Genomic DNA, 20,992 nt, shown 5'->3' on the forward strand with positions numbered 1-20,992 from the left:
CAAGTGATTCCCGGATTACTGAGGAAGAGAAACAAATTAGAGCAGGAACTCGGGAATGGGAAATAATTTGATGTTGCTGATGGACTTAACAATGTGGGGGAATCAATGGCGAATTGGGGCAAAATAGAAGCCGAAATCAAGAAGATGAAAGTTATGTTACTCATCATAGTTGCACTACTGGTGTATGTCATTCTGTTTAAGTAAGGCTATGTTGCCCCTAGGAATTGTACAACTGTTTTATATTGTATGGTTTTTTTTTTGTTTTTGGTGCTGAATGAATCATAAATGGAAATTTGAAGCAGATATGTTTACATACGTAATAGGTTTGTTTGTTGAAGTGTAATATACTGAAATGGCAAGTAAGATATCGGTCACTCAATTTGAAACGGGAAGTACAAGATCAAATTAGAGAAAACATTGACATTAAGTGTACCTAATTAAATCAACATAATAGCCTTTCACACATATTCAAAAGGTCTATTAAGTATCAAAATATACCATACATAAAATAGTCATCAAGACCACAAAATAGTCATCAAAAGTTTACTAGACCACAAAATCTGCACACCAAAACAGACTTTTAGAATAAGACTCTTGGCAGCACTCCTGATCCTTGTCTTGGCCCCATTGTCGTGCGAATTCTCGGGCTCCTCTGCACAAACATAATGTATACAAATCACCACATAATAACATGGTCCAGAAAAAGTTAATGTTAACTTACCCTAAGGGTTTGGGAGGGCTGACTCGGTTGACTTGGAGCCTGTGTGGGTTGACCCTGACTTGAAGCCTGTGTGGGTTGACTCTGACTTTGGCTAGGGTGGTGTGGTTGACTCTGACTTTGGCTTGGGTTGTTTGATTGACTCTTTTGACGTCTCTGTGAAAACATGTAATAAACATTTGGATTAGGGACCATTTATTAAACAAGTTAAGGTATAAATCTCACCAGTTCTTCCTGTTTTCTTCTGAAACAAGTTAAGGTGTTATGCCCCCCCTTGCCGCACTGTGAACATGAAATCGTCACGTATTTTCTGGAAATTCTAGTTGCACCACGTGGGATAACCTCATCATGTTCCACACGCCTCAACTTTTTTGGCCTTCCTGGCTCGGCTCTGTCAGGTGGTCTTGACAAGGGTGTTTTACATGTCTTTGGCCATTGCTCTATTGGATTCATTGGAAATATTTGGTACTTGTAGGTGGCCAGAAATGTCTCCTTCTTGTAACATTCTGCGACATAGTCAACAGGGTCATCGTGCTTATGCCATATGCAAGCAATTGCATGGCTGCAAGGTATACCTGTATGACACACATGAACAAAAACATTATCATATACGTGAAGTCTCAACAAGAACAAGTAAATGATGAAATACCTGATAGATCCCACCGTTTACAAGAACAAGTATTGTTTCTCAAGTTAACCGCGTGCATCCCACCATACATGTTTTTAACTTGGTAGTCATGTCCACCGGACCATTGTGCAATGTATGAAGATGAATTCTCTTTATTTTTTTCCAATATTTTAGAAATTCTGGGACCTATACAACCATGCCAATTTGCCACAGCCAATCTTTGCTTTGTGAATCGTTGTAGGAGATACATTCTTATGATTTCAAGCATTGATAGTATTGGTTTTTGTCTTGCCATCAAAATAGCCCTAAATCACATAAATGTCAATCATTAACAGAGACTTGGTCAATCATTCTTATGTATTGGTAATAAATTCAAGGTATAAAATTCAACCTTACCTTGTCCCATTGAAGCATTCACACATGTTATTCAGTAACATGTCACATTTCAGTGTGGTTCTGAACCCGCTTCTGGCCCAGTGACTTGTACCTTTATCAACCAGCCACTCAAACGCCTTGACATCCTCGGCTTTTATGAACTCCATCTCGGCATTAAATCTGTCTACTGAGTAAGCCATAGCCGCTGCCATCATCTTTGTCTTCAAATACTGACCCTTGAACACCTATGACAAATAGAATGTACAACCGGCATTTTAGTATCACATAAACACAATATAAAGTCTTTAAATCAGATGAAATTATTAAGTATACCTTGGTGAAGTTACTTTGGAGATGTCTGGCACAATGTCGATGTTCTGCCATTACTGAACCTTCTTCCCATATTCCAGTCAAAGCCTCTTTTAGACCTTTCTGCTTGTCGGTAATAAAAGTCCAGTGGTACCCATTTTCTATGCTCAGGTCAATCTGTAGCCACTTTAAAAACCAAGTCCATGTTGCCTTCCCTTCGGATTCCACAACTGCGAATGCAATTGGGAACATGCCATTATTAGCATCAACCCCTACTGCACTAAGTAGTTGGCCTGTATGATGCCCTTTGATGTGGCACCCATCCAGACCAATGATAGGTCTACACGATCTGAAACCAGCTTTGCACGCCTCATAGCATATATACAATCTCTTGAACAAGAATTTACCTTCAGAGTCAACTTCTGTCTCAAATTCAACTGTGGATCCGGGGTTTGACCTCTTAATCTCTGCACCATAATCCCACAAAACCGCGTATTGCTGCTCATAAGTCCCTTGAATAGCTAGCTCAGCAGCTTTTCTTGTTCTATACGCCTTCATTCTCGAGCACTCCAATACAAAATCTTTTTGTACGCGACTCATGAAATTAGCGGCGGACCAAGTCTCATTATCTTGAAACTCTTGACAGTATGTCTTCGCCAACCAAGCCGATGTTGCAAACCTGTTCTTATTTGTCCGGGCACATGTATGCTCACCACAGTATGTCTTGATCATCCATGTTGATGACTTCCCTACCACAGATGCAAAACAGACCCACTTACATTTAGGGTCCCTACACTCTACACGTACTCTGTTAGGGTCATTCTTTTTGAAGAACACTTCTTTCCCACTCCTAATTGAGTACTCTTTAATTGCTTCCTTAAATACCTTACCATTCGGGAACAATAAACCAAGCTTGAATTCTGGTTTTTGCATGTCAGTGTCGGGTCTGAATTCAGGAAATTTTGGCAACTTCTTCTTCACAAAGTCACGTGGCATCTTTTGTTCGTCGTCCTCACTTGATGAAACGTTACCCCCACCAAACTCGTCTTCATACTCACTTTCTTCATCGTCCCCAACTTCTGTAGCTTTCCCTTTATTCTGCTTCAATACATCAAGGCCAAGGTCAATAGCATCTACAACAACATCATCGTCACTCCGTTCGTATCCACTTTCTTGCTCACGGCCTTCATCATCATCAACCTGGTCTTCATCGTCTTCTTGATAATCAATTTGCTCTTCATCAACCTGCTCTTCATCGTCTTCTTGAGCATTCACTTGCTCTTCACGATCTTCTTGAGCATGGGCCAGCTCTTCACGGGCTTCTTGAGCATGGGCCTGCTCTTGACGGGCTTCTTGAGCATGGGCCTGCTCTTCACGGGCTTCTTGAGCATGGGCCTGCTCTTCACGGGCTTCTTCAGCATGGGCCTGCTCTTCACGGGCTTCTTGAGCATGGGCCTGCTCTTCACGGGCTTCTTCAGCATGGGCCGGCTCATTTTCTGTAGGTTTTGGTACCGGGTGCTCGCAGTAGAGGTCAATTACTCTTGTTGTCTCCATTAACACCCCAATACTTCTAAGCAAATCATCATCTGTGTCAACGTACTCCATCTTTTTTTCACCTTCTGCAGGTAAGAAATAAAATGCTCCAGTATCGTATCCTAAGTATTTCTTCAACATACCATTTATTATCACAATTGACATCCTATCCAAGTCACAGTATTCAAAGTACGAGACTTCCCCATCAACATATACCATCTCTGAATCCATAGTGCCACCGTGATGAACTTTAAAAGTAAATAGGGTCGACGAAGGATCTGAAAGACAAAGATTCCAAGAATCATTTAAGAACAACCATTTAATAGTCTCGAGAATAATAATTTAATGTTCCATTCAGAGATTGATTACAACCGGGGACCACTACCACCACCAAAAAAAACCCTAACTCGGGACCACAACCACCACATAACCCAGACAAAACCCAGACAAAACATAAAGTTTGGGACCACCAACAACTATTATAAAATACAAAATCGGCAAAAGCAATAACCATGGGACCACCATTACATATAAAACCTTACCATAATCGACTCTTCTCCTTTCATTCTCTTCAGTCGACGCGCTCTCCACTTTTTTCTTCACCGCCGTTTTAAGCTTCGTTTTCGCCTTGGATTTCGGGGCTCGAGTTTTCTTCTTCGCCGGGGATTTCATCTCCACGATTTGAATTTTTGTTCTGATAAAATGAAGAAGTTTTCGGGGGTTTTTTTTCATTCATTATTATATCCTGAATTACTCATTATTCAGTAAAATTACAAAACTACCCATGACATATTTTTCAAGAGACGAGTTCCGTCGATAAGAGTTAACAGAAGGAGCTAATGGTTACATTGTAGGATTTCAAGTCCACTGATGTACGTTTTCATTTATCAGGGGGCAAATCGTTAATCACCATAGAGTTGAGGGGGCAATACTGTAATTTATCCAATGAGATATTTCTTTTATTCTCTCATTAATAAATATTCTCTATTTAAACATGAAATAAAATCTCATATATATTGATCTGATGACTAAGAGAGAAAGTGAGATTCATGAGATGAGATCCAAGGACCAAGCTTTGATTCACTAGAGTGAACACAATAAAATGAAATAATATATTTTGGAAACTACCAAAAATATATCTTTTCCACAACTATAAAATATGAGTTCATGAGAAGGCAACATACACACTTCTGTGCATTAGAAATTTCGACCAAGAGAAGAATCTCTCTCTCTCTCTCTCTCTCTCTCTCTCTCTCTCTCTCTCTCGGCCGACTCTCCCTCTCCCCCTCTTGGAAGTCCGTGATTCCAATCCTATAAACACGGTGCGATCTAAACATCTCACTATAGATCGTAGTGAAATAAAGATTGTTCCCACTCATCTTTCTTATTCGTCTCGGAGATTACGTTTCAGAAGATTACGGTGTCATCACTGACAAGTTCAAGAGCATCGAGGAGTTAAAGCTTGAAGATAGTCTTTTAAGACTGAAGACGGATGAGTCAAAGCTTGAAGATTCAGTAGTTGATCCAAAACATGTAAGTATTACTGAATCTCTGAACCTAGCTCTTATTGGTGGCTTGACATTGCTTTCATGAATTAATAAGTAAATCTAGATCTTGTTAGATAACCATAATATTAATTAGCTTTTGTTAGCGTAATTAATTTTTTCCGCACTTAATATGGTTATCAAGGTACAATAATCACCAACAATATATATATATATATATATATATATATATATATATATTGTATGTGTATATACATATATATAAGAATATATATATATATATACACATAATATATATATATATATATATATATATATATTAAAAAACTTGATTTTTTCATTTTACATACAAATAAGTATTGTAGTATATATTTATGTGTATTATAAAATATAAATAAGGAAATATTGATAATACTAAGTAAAATCAATAAGTAAAAGATATAAAGAATAAAAAATAAAACATAAAAGAAATAAAAAAAATAAATAATGAATTGTTTATTTTCTTTTAAAAAAGAAATTCAAATTTGGATAATATTTGTCGATATTTTGAATATTTTAACTACTAAAATATATTGATATTTTATCGATATATCAACGATTTTTCAACGATATTTTATAAAAACGATAGACACTATAGCTGATACTTTACCATCGGTACCGATATATCAACGATATATTCCGATATTTTGATCCTTGCGCATGCCTCTCTGAAATTTTAATCGAAAATGTAGACAAATCCCTCAAAGGTCAGGTACTCGAGGGCTTAACCCTTGAACAAGGATGAAGTTAGCCAAGGGCTAAGCCTTCTTCTTCAAGCTGGTTGCCTCATTGGGCTGAGGGCTCCTGGCGACATTTAGGCTTTGTTTGGTAGATGGGAAGGGAAGAGAGGATGGATTTTTTCATTGATGTGACCGTTTTAGTTGTTTGGTAGAAATTATGTAAAATAAATAGGAGAAATTGGGAGGAATGATAAATCAACCTGGCCCACCATTTTCAATCTCTCCAATTTCGGAAGAAAAAAAAATAAAAAATAAAAAGTTTACTTTTACAAATACGTAACAATCCATCAACTCAATATTCTTTACTTCCTATCAAATATACTAAACTGTACAAAATAGTCATTTGAAACTTATCGATTAGCAAAATAGCCAAAGTTTCAACTTTTCAGCAAAGTAGCCAAATTTACGTTTTCCAAATTTTTTGACAACCATGATTAAAATTTTTGACGATTATTATAAGCAATTTATCACTTCGAAAAAATTAATCTTGGTGTCAAATTTTTTTTGAAACCAGATTGTTGCACATTTTGGCTATTTCACTAAATTAAGGCAAACTTTGACTATTTTGCAAATTCATAATTTTAAATTGGCTATTAACTACATCACCCAAAAAATCATTCACTCATTTTTAATTCCATTAGTTTGTAAAAGGACCCATCAATTCTCTCGTATTCTTCTGTATATTTTATAAATTTCAACTTTATTATCTATATTTAATGGGTAATTAAGTTAAATGGCCTCCCAAAAATAAGCAATTTTTTTTAGCCCACCTTTCGTTAATATGCTGTAAATAGTCAGTGTCATTTATTTACAGCAGACGAAATGACGCATATGTCCAGCAGTTTCCCGCCCAAGAAATATATTCATTTCATTAAAAACTTAAATCAGATTTTGGCATTAACTACTCGCGCGGATTTCGAGGGATATTCATTTAAACCAAATTAAAACCACCACAAGTAACCGAACGAAACACAATCCAAAAGGGAAAAAAAATGCAGAAACCCTAAGCAGTGATCACTCTCTCCACAACCACCCTCCCCTCCGAAGCCACCACACCACTCCATCGACCCCCTCCTCATTCTCTCTCCACCTCCTCGCCGCCGCCATCCTCGCCGACGACGATGACGAAGACGACGAAGAAGAACAAATCTCCGGCGGAGGAGAGAGTTGCGCGTACTCGCAGCCGATCATGGTCCTGGGCGTGATCTGGAACCTCGCTTTCGTCCTCGTCTCGTTCTTCGTCCTCTTCTCGACGTTCCACGAGAAGAATAGGCGCCGGCTTGGACCTTCGCGCGGGCCCGCCCGTCGTCCACGCAAAGAGGCAGATCTACCACGAAGAACAGCCTCGTCGCCGGGAAAAGCTCCGGCGCCTCTCATTTCGTCCTCCTCTCCGCGATCTGCATCCAAAGGTCCCTATCGGAATCATGGACTCCGCGAAGAACAGTTTTTTTTTTTTTTTTTTGCTCAGATTTTGATTTAAGCTTCGGTTTAGGTTGGCTTGGCTTGGGATAAATGTTGGATTACAGTGACAGTGTTGTTGTTGGATTACAGTTACAGTATGTTCGTGTAAATAGAAAACATATTTACAGTATATTCGTGTAAATGCGAAGTATATTTACAGTATATTCATTGTAAATACAAAGCATATTTACAGTATATTCACTGTAAATACAAAGCATATTTACAGTATATTCGTGTAAATAAACTGAAAAAAATTCTGGAAATATTTTGGGCACGAAAATTCTGGAAATTATGAATATATGGAAGACAAAATAATATCAATAAATGAAGAATATATATACAGATTTTATCCATATAAATTGCCACGAAAATAGATAATAATTACCTAAAGTCAACGCTGAAAACTTCCAAATTCATAACAATAAATGGACTATTAACTTTCAAAATCTGCAGGAAATTTCAAATTTCAAATTTGAAAACTTCCCTATTCGGTTTCATTATTTGATTCGAAATTTGAAAAAAAAACTGCCTAATTAAAAAAATGTGCGAATTAAATAAGGGCAAAAGTGTAAACCTAATTTAATTAATAAGCTGCCACGTAAGCAATATGTTTATTTACAGGAAATTAACGAAAGGTTGGCTAAAAAAAAATTGATAGTGTTTAAGATGGTTACGCAGCCAATTATTTGATATTTAATTGTGTATTTTGTCTCTTTGTGTATTGCTCTGCTTAGCTAATAATGTCCTATATTTGTCAAACCGTTAAGTTTATCTAGCAATTATCAATGTGAAAATTGGATAATACTACTGCTTAACTATATGCTCCATCGATTATACATAATATATGTGTAGAAAATCTCTAATAATAAGAATAAAAATGTTTCACAGTAATTTAAGCTTAAACGCTCAATGATATAATTAATAATGCAAATTTGAAAACTTTTAAAAAATTTTAAAATGAAATAATTTAATAAATGAATTCCCATGGAAAATTCCAAACGTTAAACTGCGGCGATATAATTTTTTTTTTTCTTACCCACGATATCTAATCCAAAGGTGAAAATCCAGCGAAGGCATCCCAAGACACAAGTTGTAATGAAATGGCTTTAACCCTTGTATTGTCGTCGTATCATTGTCTTTCTCTCGTCCGAATTCCAATCCACATTATCTGTATCCTCTATTTTTCCCGTCTTCTTCTACTACGACCACTTCTAATATCTCTCTCGCTCTCACGCTGTCATTTGTCTTTTTCTCTCAGCATGTTAGCGACAGTTTTCATCCTCAATCCAATATCCACCACCACCACTCAACCCACCTTGACCCTTAATCACAACCATCAACCATGGCTTCTTCTCTCTCTGACCTTCTCGCCGAAGAAGTCTTTCACCGACGGCAAAAATCCCCGAGAGACCAGTCCATAACCATTCCTCTCTACATCTGCCAAACTCAGAGCTCGTCCAGGCGCAGAGGAGCGAGGGCCGAGAAAAGGTCGTCGTCGAGGCTCGGTTCGGCTTCGGAGAGGTCGAACTCGATGTCCTCGGTCCTGTCGGAGCCCACGCGGAGAGACAGCCCGGCGATCGACGAAGCCTCGGTCCGGGCAGTGGTCTCGATACTCAGCGGCTACGTCGGACGGTATGCCAAGGACGAGGCTTTCCGCGAGAAAGTCCGCGAGAAGTGTCTCTCGTGCTTGGTCTCCACGAGGATGGACTGCGACGACGACTACGAGATTCTCGAGAAGCTCGAAGTTGGGATCGAGTCCGTGGACAGTCTGGTGGAAGAGAGAGGAGCGATTGCGAACCCTAAAAGAGTCGGAAGCACCGCTCAGATTCTTTCCGTCGTCGTTTCTTCTCTGAACGGCGAGCGAGACTCGGGTTCGCACCTCTCGGCCTGCGCTCAGCTCTACCTGGCCATCCTTCACAAGCTGGAGCGCAACGACGTGAAGTCGGCGAGGCATTTGCTCGAGGTTTTCAGCGACTCGCCGTTCCTGGCGCGAACCCATTTGGCTCCTGATCTCTGGGAACACTTTTTCCTGCCTCACCTCCTTCATCTCAAAGTGTGGTTCTCCAACGAGATCGAGTGCCTCGGTGGCTCGGAGGAGAGGCGAGCGAAGGCGCTGAGCAAGGCCTACAATGCGCAGGTTGATATCGGAACCGTCGAGTTCGCTTCCTACTACAAGAAATGGCTTAAAGCCGGGGCGGTCGGTTCGCCCTCTGTCCCGGTTATTCCTCTGCCGGCGATGCCTCACCGAGCGCTGCCGAGGAGATCGTCCATGGAAAGCTTTAGCACCAACTCCTCCGCTAACAAGAGCTTGTGAGTCTCTCTGACTCTGCTTATAGATAGCTTTTACAACTATCCAATCCAATTGATGCATAGTTTCAAGTAATTCTTTTGTTACGTGTCATTGAAGATACAATGCGGTGTTTGGGCCGACGAATCTGCGGGAGTCGGCGAGCTTAATCAGCCGGAGCGGAACTTTGAAGGACATGTGGGACTCAAATCGAGAGGACAGCGTGATCATCGAAAAGATGATGAGTGGCTTCAGCAGCAACAGAAGCTCTTCGCTTCACGTGAGAATTAAACTTTTTTATTTTTCTCATAGTCTTTCAATTAAGCTTTAATTAGAGAATGTAATCCAAATTCTAAAAAAAAAAAAAAAAAAAAAACAGGAGCGGCACCGCAGCCGCCGGAGATCATCCTCGAGCCAGCACCAGAGACCGGAAAACTTCCGATTCTTCGGCTGCCAACAGACGCTGCCGCTAGAACGCTCGCTGCCCAAGAACGGGTCTCTGCGCAGAAAGGAAGAGAGTGTCGGTGTGTCGGCTGAGGTGGCACGAGCCGTCGAGGCGGTCTCGACGTCGGACAGCCTGGAGGAATGCGAGGCGGCGATCCACGTGATCGCAAAGTCGACGGGGGTGGAAGCGGCTCTGTCGAAGGCGGCGGTGGTGGAGGGAGTGTTGGAAGTGTTGCTTGCGTCGGAGGACGAGGAGGTGTGTTCGGCGGCGCTCTCGCTGGTGGGGCGGAGCGAGCTGAGCCGCCTGATGGTGCTGAACGCGGACCCGCAGCTGGAGGCGTTCCGGCGCCACCTCAGGAGCAGCGGGTGGCTCTTCCTGAGGGCGGCGGCGGCGCTACGGCTGCTGAGGCCGGCGGCGATGAACATGGCGGCGGCGGAGTGGGTGCCGCTGGTGCTGCGGCTGCTGGAGTTCGGCGGGGCGGCGGCGGCGTTCTACCTGCTGAGGCAGCTGCTGACGGGGTTCGAGGACGAGGACAGGAACATGGACAACGCCAGGCAGGTGGTGTGCCTGGGCGGGCTGGGTGTGCTCGCCGAGACGGTGGGCGGCGCCGGGGAGGTCACGGCGAGGTTCGACGCCGTGGAGTTTGTGCTGCGCTGTGTCAGGGCGGACGGAAGCTGCCGGCACTACTTGGCGGAGGGGCTGAGCGTGGAGGCTCTGCTCGAGCTTGTCCTCCTCGAATGTCGGAGGACTATTCCCGGCGGACCCGCCATTGAGCTGCTCTTTGAGTTGCTCTGCCTCACCCGGTTAGTGTCAAATTACTACCTTTTTTATATTTTTTTTATTTTTTAAATCACGGGTATAAGTAAAATAAGGATTGGGTGTCACGGGCCGACTTTTTTCTGCGAAATACTACACCCGTGCGGTGTAAAGACTCTTACAGTCAAGGCCAGCCTACCTTTCCTCGGTTTTCTTCACGAAAACCCTCGCACACTTTGTGCTCACGAATACGGATATCCTGACGGGAACTACGTCCAAAGAGTCTCGCCCGTAGCGACTAGAACTGCATCCTAGTGCCGAGACTTGCCCGAGCAATGCCTCGCTAACACTCGCCTCGTTACTAGGTTCCCTCGCATCACCTCGGCCAATCCCGCATCAGCGCTCTCCCGCGTGACTCTCCACTCGGTTGCATGTGCGATGCCTTAGCCAAGATCAAGTCATCATTTCTTCCCTTCACGATGGGCTATCGTATGCCTCTCCCGAGTAGGCGTACATGGGACTTAGGGCGGCACCCGCACCCAAAAATCCTTTACTCCGACATTCCGTCTCACAACTCATGCGAGTAGATGTCCGAATGAGCAACTTGACTCACAGCCTAGCCCTTATCCTTTTGATATCCGCATATGTCTCGCTCATGCCATGCGTTTCAGGCTGTAAGTCCCACGAATAGAGTCGGACCTCGGACTCCTCGCGTTAGGGACATTCCTACCGTCTGTGGCACGAGAATGTCCATTCGATGATTAATCCGATTCCCCTGGGGTCGACACTGAGAACCTGAGAATCTCTATGGATAACCACCGTGTGGGATAGAGGGTGCGCAGTATTGCCCCCATGGCAATACTGGTCCGAGCCTATCCCAACTCGAACGACATACTAGTCCTCTTTGACTATGTATGCCCACCCCGCGTGCCTGCCTCTTTCGGCTCACGGGAAGCTCACTTCAGTCACTGAGACTGTCGGGTGGTGGAGAGCTTTACACCAAAGTACCCCGAATAGAGACCGTCAACTTCCTGCGTCTAACTTGCTATGACTCCCGTGAGTGATTGAGTCTTTTACCTTCGACTCCCATCTGAGATCCCCTTAGACTTCCTAAGGAGATTTCCATCCGTGCGGGACGTTTGCCCATGCTTGGCACACGTTTCTCGCCCGTCTCGGGCCCTCAGCGACCTCCCGACCGGTCGTCTCCCGCACGACCGTAACAGGGTAGCTATATAGGTCATGCTAGTTTAAAAGTTTAAAATTAGTGAAATCATAAAAAATTACAAAAATGAGTTAATAAAATTTTTAAATTTTATTTTTTACTTAATCAATTACGCTATATACAATATAATTTTTTTTTTTATTGATAATATTAAATTTTGGCTCGTTGAAAACTTTGACTATTTAATTTAAATCTCGGCTATTTTATTAATTTGTTAGTTTGGAATGACTTTTACATAATTTGTTCATATGTGTTAAATAGACTTCTCGTTGTTCTTATCCTAAACTTTATTTTTTGGTTTGGAACTGGAATCTTACATTATAGAAAATGAAGGCTTGGAAGTCAATAACATTTACTTGAAGAACTATTTTTCAGATATTTTTTAGGTAAAAAAGGGGCAGCTCATAAAACCAGCCTCTTGTAAACTTGAAGTTATACGTACTTGAAGTCAATAAAATCAAACTTAACTATATATATTTCTTCAAATTTTGACTGACTTTTTCTTCGATTTTTTTCTCAATCGAAACAACAAAGACTAAATCCCATGTTTTTTTGGGAGATCTTCTATACGTTCCTTTAAATGATTTATTTTTTGTTTTTGAGTAGAACTCAGGTGATCAGAATGTTAGAGAGGGTGAAAGAAGGTTGGGGTGGCTTTAACGCAATGCACATCTTGTTTGCCTATCTTCAGAAGGCCAAACCAATAGATCGTTCCCTCGTCGCAGCTATTTTATTGCAGCTTGATCTACTGGTAAATCATCTCTTCTTTTTTTTTTTTTTTTTTTTTTTCAAATTATTCAAATTAGGTGCTCAAAACTTTGCCGAATTTGTAAATTAATTAGTTTAAAAAATTGGCTTTTTAAATAGGCTAAGTGAGTAAAAGTCCAATTTTGAGTGTCTTTCTTAAAGAATATAGACACATGTTTTAAAAATTAAATAAAAATCCAATTTTTATTTTTATTTTTTCGTTTAAAATTCGTATGTAGTTGTATTGCAGGAAGATCTTTCGAATGCGAGCATATTCAGAGAAGAGGCAGTGGAAGCAATTATAGAAGCAATAGATTGTACGACACACAATAGCGAGATTCAAGAGCAATCAGCAAGAACACTCCTTATTCTAAGCGGCCGGTTTTCTTACACCGGAGAGCCATCCATCGAGAATTGGCTTCTACAAAGAGCAGGTCTCGATGGAGTCTCAGTGAATGCATTTCAAAGACATGATGAAAATGTAAGTTTCTCATATTCGGAAAATTTTGAATTTGCACATGTTAGGATCACGCATGTGATTGCACGCCAAGTAACATTTTTTTAATCATTCACGAGGTTTCTGGTAGTTTTAGTTAGAGATTATTCCAAAAGTATGCCTACATTATTGATAATGACGACCATAGTCATAAAAGAAGAATAAACTCAAATTTTAAATTTGCGCCTGTTAGGGTCACGCACGTTATTTTCCGTTGAGTAACATTTTTTTTATCATTCAAATTTACACGAGGCTTCTGGTAGTTTTATTTAGAGATTATTCCAAAAGTATGACTAGATTATTGACAATCAATAGTCATAAAAGAAGAATAAACTCTTCCTAATGGATAAATGAGAAGAAGAAAAAGTACATTTTTAGGATAACCCATTTTTAATTATTTGTTTGGTTTGAAATACTCCATTAGGGAAGGGAAGACGAGGAAGCCATAGAGTGGTGGCAAAGGAAAGCGGGCGCGGCTTTGGTGAGGAGCGGGAAGGAGAGATTTCTGGTGGGTCTCTCGGAGTGCATAAGGAATGGGGTCCCGAGCTTAAGTCGAGCCAGTCTTGTGACGGCTTCGTGGATATTCAGCTCGGTGGGCGATGAGAAGCTGCAGCCGATGTCATGCACGGCTCTCGTGCCGTGCTTGGTAGAGTGCTTGAGCCATGACAATGATGTGGAGGCAAGGGTGATTGCTTCTTACACACTTCTTAGTCTCTCTAAGATTTCAGGTATTTTCTTTTTCTTTTGGACATTGAGAATTAAGCTTTGTTAGGGAATAATAATCACACACACAAAAATTGTCCTTGCAATATTTAAAATGAATATGTATTTATCATATTGCATCGCTATATATATATAAGAAAAAATAAACATAGTTGTCATTATTTATGAGGCAGTTTTTTAAAATTATTTATCAAACGAGATAATCAGGATTTATATCATCTGAGTGGGGATTTAGAAAATTTTCAGTTGTAATTTTTTTTATTAATTTTTTTTATATATACAAATTCTAATTAGTAACTTAATTGAGCATGGTTGGTGGAGCCGCAAGTAAATTTTAAATATGAAATTTTAAGAGGGGAAAATAAAAAATGTCATATAATTTTAGGCTAAAAATTATTTATAAATGATAAAATTCTACAATAAAAATTACAATTTTAAAAAAATTAGGAAAGCATTTGCTCTTCCCAGTCTGTAACTCAAATCAGAAGATTAACAAACATTAACAAATAGATACGAATAATTAAAACCTTTATGTTAACCCTTATATGAAATGATGTTGTAACTTTTTTAGCGGAGTGTGCATCGATGATTCTGTCATCAGGCAAAGATGAGTTACTTAGCCACCTTAAACACCTTCAATTAGTGACATGGACTGCCAATGAGCTTCTTTCCATCATCAAAAGCTGACCACGCTCAGCCAGCCTGATTAATTTACCTCACATTAAGACCGCGTTATGTGTAAAGTAGTGAGTTGATAATTCTTTATCCATCTATCTGTATAGCCCATTGCATTTGTACCATTTAAATACCGCATAGCTAAATCTCTTGCTCTATATCCTTTTTATATATCTACGCTAATCAATGAGAGCGAGATTTAGGTTGTATAGACATCTTTAACGAAAATAGGTCTTGGTTTGTTCAATAATTTATTTATCTTTACAACCTAAATTGTTTAAATTTAGTTGGTGATTAACTTAGTTTAATTGGTAATTACATACATGGGGCACTAAATATGCTATAATACATAGTTAGAGCATTTTGTATAGATGACATATATATGTATAAACCTCTTCCAGATGCGTTGTTTATGGAACATCTACAACATGCATATGATCATAATGAGAATTTAACATCTTTTTTTTTCTTTCTATTTTTCTATTCGCACATATATTGTATATTGATTACATTAAACATTTAATCACAAATTACAAAAAAGTTTTTTAAAATTCAATAATGAAGACATTTCGCTATTTCTGAGGATTGAACTCACGTCTTCACACAATAAAAGACCTTACATGAAAGAAGTAGTATCACCGAAATTAAAGCCTTATGGCTTGAATTTATTTTAAAATTGAAGTGCTCGCAAACTTTTAAATCATATTATCATACGTGTTTATTGATTTCTTCGTCAGAATTCATGCTTATGCTTTGTTCAATACTTACATTTTGGGAGATCATATTATGATGACTACATAGTAGCATTAATTTAGAGATACAGGATTCAGATTTTCTTAAAGAAAGTTAATATAGACTTACCTAATGTCAACGCTACAGCTAAATTATTGTAAACACTTTCATCATATGTTAATGGTTGAGGTTTTTGTTGGATGTTAAGTCACTTAGGGGCTTATATGTGTGACGAAGAGCATAAACACAAAATATACCTTAACACCATAAGTCAACCTAGAGGGTCGAGGATCAAGTAAATCAATAGACACTATTATATCGAGTAAGTTATTTAATAACGACATAAGTTCAATTTTGAATTTGTTTGAAGAATAACACCAGAATAATTAATTAATTTCATTAAATTAGTAAAGAGCTTTTGAAATATAATCGTATTACTGGAGCTTCAGGTATTAGGTAGGTCCATTATCCTAGTTGACTATGAAACGGTAAATTGAGATATTTATTCATTATTCAAACATTTCGTAGTTTGAAAACTATGATATTTTTTTATTCGTGAAAGTGTTTAAAAAAATATGGAATTAAGGGTTAATTAAATAGATTAACAGCTCATTAGAAGATTAAAGGTTAGATAAATTTAATCCTAGGGTTGTCTTAAAGCCGTAGGTGGTCTCCATATTTTTTTGAACCAATAACTAGGTCGAATTGGTACGTCGAAAAACCAAAATTTACTTATATAATTTTTTTTTGTTAACCATGTCTTTGAAATCAATTTCAAGTTTGAAAACCTATTTTGAAAAATGTTTTTCGAGTTCTTTAACTCGTTATTCGTTTTCGTCAATAATTGTATCTATTTCTAAATAATAAAAATTGGTTAACCGGTTAGCCGATTTTAGAACTTCTTACCTGATTCAAATCGGTTAACCTTTGCCCGGTTTTGAAACTTGTTACAATTATGAATAGAGCTGAGAGATATGAGACACGTTGAAAGTTTAAAGACACTATCAAACCAATGTAAAAGAAAAAACTAAAAAAGAAAACGTAGAAAAACAATTGGACTGAGAGTTCATGAGATTGTCTAATAGAAGAAATTATCTTTAGCTAGTCAAGCTTTAAAGTTTCCATAATGTGGAAAGCCAACAATATCATCACTATCAATCCCTTTTTTCAGATAATGGTTTGCAAATCCTTTACATCTTTGGAATCGAGGCATTGCCTGGTAAACATACTAGTAGATCAGAGTCGTTCCCCTTTTGTAAAACACATCAAAGGAACAAGATGACTCGCATATTCTTCAATCGGAAACACTCAAAATAAATGATAAGCATGAAACTTGCGTTGGGTGAATTAATGGGTGGAAGTTCTTGACTCCACAACCACGAATGATTATATGTTTGGAAATTTCTAATACCCTTTTACGGAACAAGACACTTAGAGCATCTTTTAACGATACAAAAAGAGCGACTTGCTAGCAATTATGAAAAATTTAAGCTATTAGCTTAATTGTTGTTGCACATTTTAGTTATATATTTGGTAGAGCAAATTAGTTCTATAAAGCAAATTGGCTCTAAACTATTCTAATGGGTCCCACTTATTTTTCAACCAATGAGAATGCAATAAAATGTAAAAATATATATATATATATATATATATATATATATATATATATATATATATATATATATATATACGATTAATGTTTACGCAACAAGATGGAGATTGACTTACCACTAAAAAACAATGTTGCTTAAAAAAATTGTAACTTAAAAAATTGATTTGATAATTTAAGCTAATGTACCATTGAAGATGCTCTTAGGTGGGAGGGTCTCTTAACAACCTAACCCAATACGTATATATCTTTCTGCTGAGAACGATGACAAACACAAACTTATTCCCTATTCAAAATTGATTGCCGACAAAGACGTAGTTTTCGTTTCTTCGTTGAATGTCGTTCGGCATTTGTCAAAACGACAACAACCTAACCCAATACGTATATGTCTTTCTGCTGAGAACGATGACAAACACAAACTTATTCCCTATTCAAAATTGATTGCCGACGAAGACGTTGTTTTTCGTTTCTTCGTTGAATGTCGTTCGGCATTTGTCGAAACAACATGTCGTTTCGCTCCAAAACATGAGCGGCCGATGAAGACGTTTTTTGCATTTCTAAATGTTTTTTTTTTTTAGTTTGAAGACTTTAAAGCTTAGTTTTTTGGAAAAAAAAATGGTGGTGGAAGAAGAAGAAGAAGAAGAAGAAGAAGAAGAAGAAGAAGAAGAAGAAGAGAGAGAGAGAGAGAGAGAGAGAGAGAGAGAGAGAGAGAGAGAGAGAGAGAGAGAGAGAGAGAGATAGAGAGAGAGAGAGAGAGAGAGAGATGTTACATGATGTTGACAGTGACACACAAACAATACAATATTATATTAAGCATTTTCTTTTGAATATGCTTGCCCACTTTTTTTTTTAAAACATGGGGCCGATCACATTCTCTCTCTCTCTCTCAGTGGGTGGACACAATCAACAATTAAAGGTTAACTGTTGATCCGATTTCTCGATCCAAGAAATCAATACGAGTATTATAGGGATAATGTGGAATTCGTATATTTATTTAAGGGAAAGGGTCTCAGAATTCTGTTGTGAAGAAATAGATCGAAAAATGGAAATCAAAACACTATGAATGAATCGAAAATATAAGATGCGGAAGAAATCTTATTTCTTTATTAAATTGAGAATTGACAAAAACAAAACAGAAGCCTTATCGAAGTGGAAATTGTAAGACAACTGATGAGAATGCAAAATGAGGTAATTTGAGAAATTCGGAGAAAATTCAATCGTGCTTGTTGGTGGAGTTGAATGGTCTATTTATAGCTCGCCTTTGTCCTCCTTCTTTGTCAAGCTTGCTCTACGTGTACGGTCGAGGTCGGTCTTCGCCTCATCGATCCTGGAGCTCATCCCCTTTTTCAAGAGATTTTGACCGCTTCCCTAGGAAGACTAGAGTTTGAACCTTCTTTGGGCGGGATAATCCTTCAAGAACGAATCATGTATCGGCTTTGGTCTTTGATTTGGACCACTCTGCTTGCTTGGGCCCAGATGGTGTTCGCCCATAGGCATGGGTTGCCTTTCCCTCGCTTTGGGCCAAGCTCGTTCTGGGCCTTATCCGGTCCAGTTCGTTTTTGGCCGTGGGGAGACGATCTCTGCTCCCACAATCAGTCCCCTAGTATTTTTATAATATACGATAATATAAAATATACTAAGTCGAATTAGATTTTTGCCTGGTTATGTTGAATGTATCTCTATTTTTCGGTTGCCTCGTAATAGGCACATTTGACACGTGTCGTCGTGTCCTAACCCCGAGAATCCGAACGTCAGTCTGTTACGATTTCCACTTACTCAAGAATCGCAACTGACGATTTGACGTTTAAATATGGGTTTAAACCCTTTCATTCCATTAAAACTGACAATCCTTCGTCACTCTAAGGTAATTTGCAATTTTTTCTTCTTCTTTCTCTGAAACAGATTTTTCCTTTTTCTTCTTCTTCATTTCAAAGCTCCAAGCATTTTTCTTTTTCTTCTTCTCCATTTTAAAGCCCCAAGCTTTTTTCTTTTTTTCTTCGAGTCGTCTTGTTTTACTTTGTTGTTGTTGCACAAAAAATGTCAAGCTCTGACACGAAAATGGAGGATTTATCCAATGAGCTCTCATCGCCGTCAATTTTGACAGCCGACGACCTCATCGAGATAGGGCACAAGTATAATTTCCATTCGGGATTGAGGCTCCAACTGGGAGGCTAGTCCACCGATCGGACCATCCCTGGTTATGTTTGAGCATACCAGATGTTCTTCGAGGAGTCCAGACTTCGCTTCGCGTTCTGAGCCTCCTGATCGACTTTTGTGACCGTCTGGGCATTCTGTTCGTCCAGATATGTCCGAACTTCGTGAGGCAGGTGATGGCCTTGCTGTTGGTGTATAAGGAGACCGGGGTCCCCTTGTTTGTCAACGACATTGGCCATCTCTTGGTCGCGAAGAGAAACTCGAAACACCATCTCATGTGTTTCTACCTTGCGAACTAAACTCGCCAGGGAGTTATAACCGATCTCCCTGGCAATGATAAAAACTAGGCTTCTACATATTTTTATTTTGAGATCAGCGATCAAACCGTCGAGGTGGCCAAACCTTGTCTGACCATCCCGAGGAAGACGGACCGTGGTACTATTTTAATAGGGGAGTTTATTTGTCAATCTGCGATCGAGATTCGAGCTGATCGATAATCTCTGTTTTTTTTATCTCAGGAAAGTTCGTCTATCCGACGTCTGAGGCCTTCAAATACAAGTTGAGTAAGCTACGAGGCGGCGAAGTGTCTTGGAAGGGATTCATAGAAGCCCGATTCGTCAATGCCGGACTTTGGCCTATCCCACCCTCTGGTGAGTTTACCTTGTCAAGCTAAACTTTCTTATTTATCTTCCAAGTCTTTCATAACGTTTTTGTCTATTTTTTTAGACAATCTATCAATCGACGATGAGATGACTGACTAGAGCGTCAATTACGTTGCCCAGAAGAAGACGGCGAAGAAAGCTGACCGAGATGCCAAGAAGGGTCTCGATGCCGAGGTCGCCCCCAAGTCAGCCGAGAAGGGGGAGTCCACCAGCCAGGCGAGAGCGACTCCGACCACTGGGTTCCAAGAGCTGACGATCGTCGTTCCGCCCACGGTAATGCTCTATCGAGGAAGGGAGGTGACATTACTTCCCAATCGGGGGCTGACCTGAAGAAGGGACGTCCAGAGGACAAGGGGAAGAACATGACGAGCTCGTCCCAATCTTCTCCGCAACCTTGTCCCCCAGCCCGCCAGCCCGCTTCCGGGCAAGGAGCCTCGGTGAAGCTGTGCAAGCTGGGGTTCAACTAGAACGACGACCGTCCGATCTTTGAGGATCCTGTGGCGGCGGCCTGCCTGTTCAGCCAGTTCAACTTCCCGGAGTACTAGCTCCCCACTGTCACCATGCTCCACGAGGCGAACTTGTTCCGGACCGTCAGCGGAGCTAGCACTCGGGTAAGTTATTCGAAGCTTGTACTTTGTATGTTGTCGTCTTCTTTCATGGCTATGAGGTTCTCCTGGAAAAGAGCCTTGTCATGGCCCATGAGGCAAAGGCCAAGCAGAAGGCCTTGGAGGCCGAACTAGAGAAGTGGCGGGGTCCCTGTGACAGATGGACCACTTGGTGGCTGAGACGAAAAAGCATCACTATTGCCAAAACGAGCTGAAGAGTCAGCTCGACGCATCCGAGAAATCCCGTGCCGAGCTGAAGAAGGAGTTCGACCTCATGGAGGGCTCTTACGAGAAGATGGTTGCCGAGCTGGAGAGGTCCAATGCCGAGCTCGAGAAATCACTGGCGAGCAACCTCTCCCTTCACAGGGCATGAAATCCGCCAAGGACGATGGCATCAGATCTGGCAGGAAAGCGGCCAACCTGAAATACAGGGGCGCGTTGACCACCTACCGTCAGTTCGTGGCGGCCGGGAAGAGGAGGGCGCTCATCCAGTGTCATTTCGACCAAGCCAAGGCGGCGGCGGGAATCCTCCAGGAGGTCATCGACAAAGAGATCGAAGATGCTCCTTCTA

The 20,992-nt window shown here is 40.2% G+C and overlaps 2 protein-coding genes across 3 annotated transcripts; one reads left to right on the top strand and one right to left on the bottom strand.

Annotated features, from left to right (window-relative positions):
- Window positions 1-580: 580 nt before the first annotated feature.
- LOC149384960 (uncharacterized) lies at window positions 581-4,235 on the bottom strand. Its single transcript, XM_089626211.1, has 7 exons — window positions 4,106-4,235; window positions 2,055-3,841; window positions 1,743-1,966; window positions 1,368-1,651; window positions 944-1,293; window positions 722-874; window positions 581-652 (listed from the first exon to the last, which is right to left on the bottom strand). Exons 1-7 carry the CDS (start codon window positions 4,233-4,235, stop codon window positions 581-583), a joined length of 3,000 nt encoding a protein of 999 aa, XP_089482337.1.
- A 4,178-nt stretch (window positions 4,236-8,413) lies between these two features.
- Window positions 8,414-14,909, top strand: LOC149384961 (uncharacterized). 2 transcript variants are annotated; one of them, XM_089626821.1, is made up of 7 exons: window positions 8,423-9,618; window positions 9,716-9,875; window positions 9,975-10,843; window positions 12,625-12,769; window positions 13,016-13,246; window positions 13,686-13,989; window positions 14,556-14,909. In XM_089626821.1, exons 1-7 carry the CDS (start codon window positions 8,651-8,653, stop codon window positions 14,669-14,671), a joined length of 2,793 nt encoding a protein of 930 aa, XP_089482947.1. In that variant the 5' UTR covers window positions 8,423-8,650; the 3' UTR covers window positions 14,672-14,909. The 2 variants fall into 2 exon arrangements, 1 of the variants encoding a protein (XP_089482947.1); XR_016301403.1 differs by lacking the exon at window positions 14,556-14,909 and having other exon boundaries at window positions 8,414-9,618; window positions 13,005-13,246; window positions 13,686-13,942.
- Window positions 14,910-20,992: the final 6,083 nt, after the last annotated feature.

This window comes from Urtica dioica, chromosome 9 (assembly GCF_054948205.1).
Source record: "Urtica dioica subsp. dioica isolate 48M chromosome 9, U.dioica_male_clone48M_v1_H2, whole genome shotgun sequence".
Taxonomy (NCBI): domain Eukaryota; kingdom Viridiplantae; phylum Streptophyta; class Magnoliopsida; order Rosales; family Urticaceae; genus Urtica; species Urtica dioica.

Coding starts and splice junctions, on each gene's coding strand:
- LOC149384960 (XM_089626211.1), bottom strand. CDS start 4,235: ATGAAATCCCCGGCGAAGAAGAAAACTCGAGCCCCGAAATCCAAGGCG. Junction 3,842..4,105: donor AAGGAGAAGAGTCGATTATG/GTAAGGTTTTAT, acceptor TTTGTCTTTCAG/ATCCTTCGTCGACCCTATTT. Junction 1,652..1,742: donor GAATGCTTCAATGGGACAAG/GTAAGGTTGAAT, acceptor TATGTGATTTAG/GGCTATTTTGATGGCAAGAC.
- LOC149384961 (XM_089626821.1), top strand. CDS start 8,651: ATGGCTTCTTCTCTCTCTGACCTTCTCGCCGAAGAAGTCTTTCACCGA. Junction 10,844..12,624: donor GAGTTGCTCTGCCTCACCCG/GTTAGTGTCAAA, acceptor GTTTTTGAGTAG/AACTCAGGTGATCAGAATGT. Junction 13,247..13,685: donor TTCAAAGACATGATGAAAAT/GTAAGTTTCTCA, acceptor ATACTCCATTAG/GGAAGGGAAGACGAGGAAGC.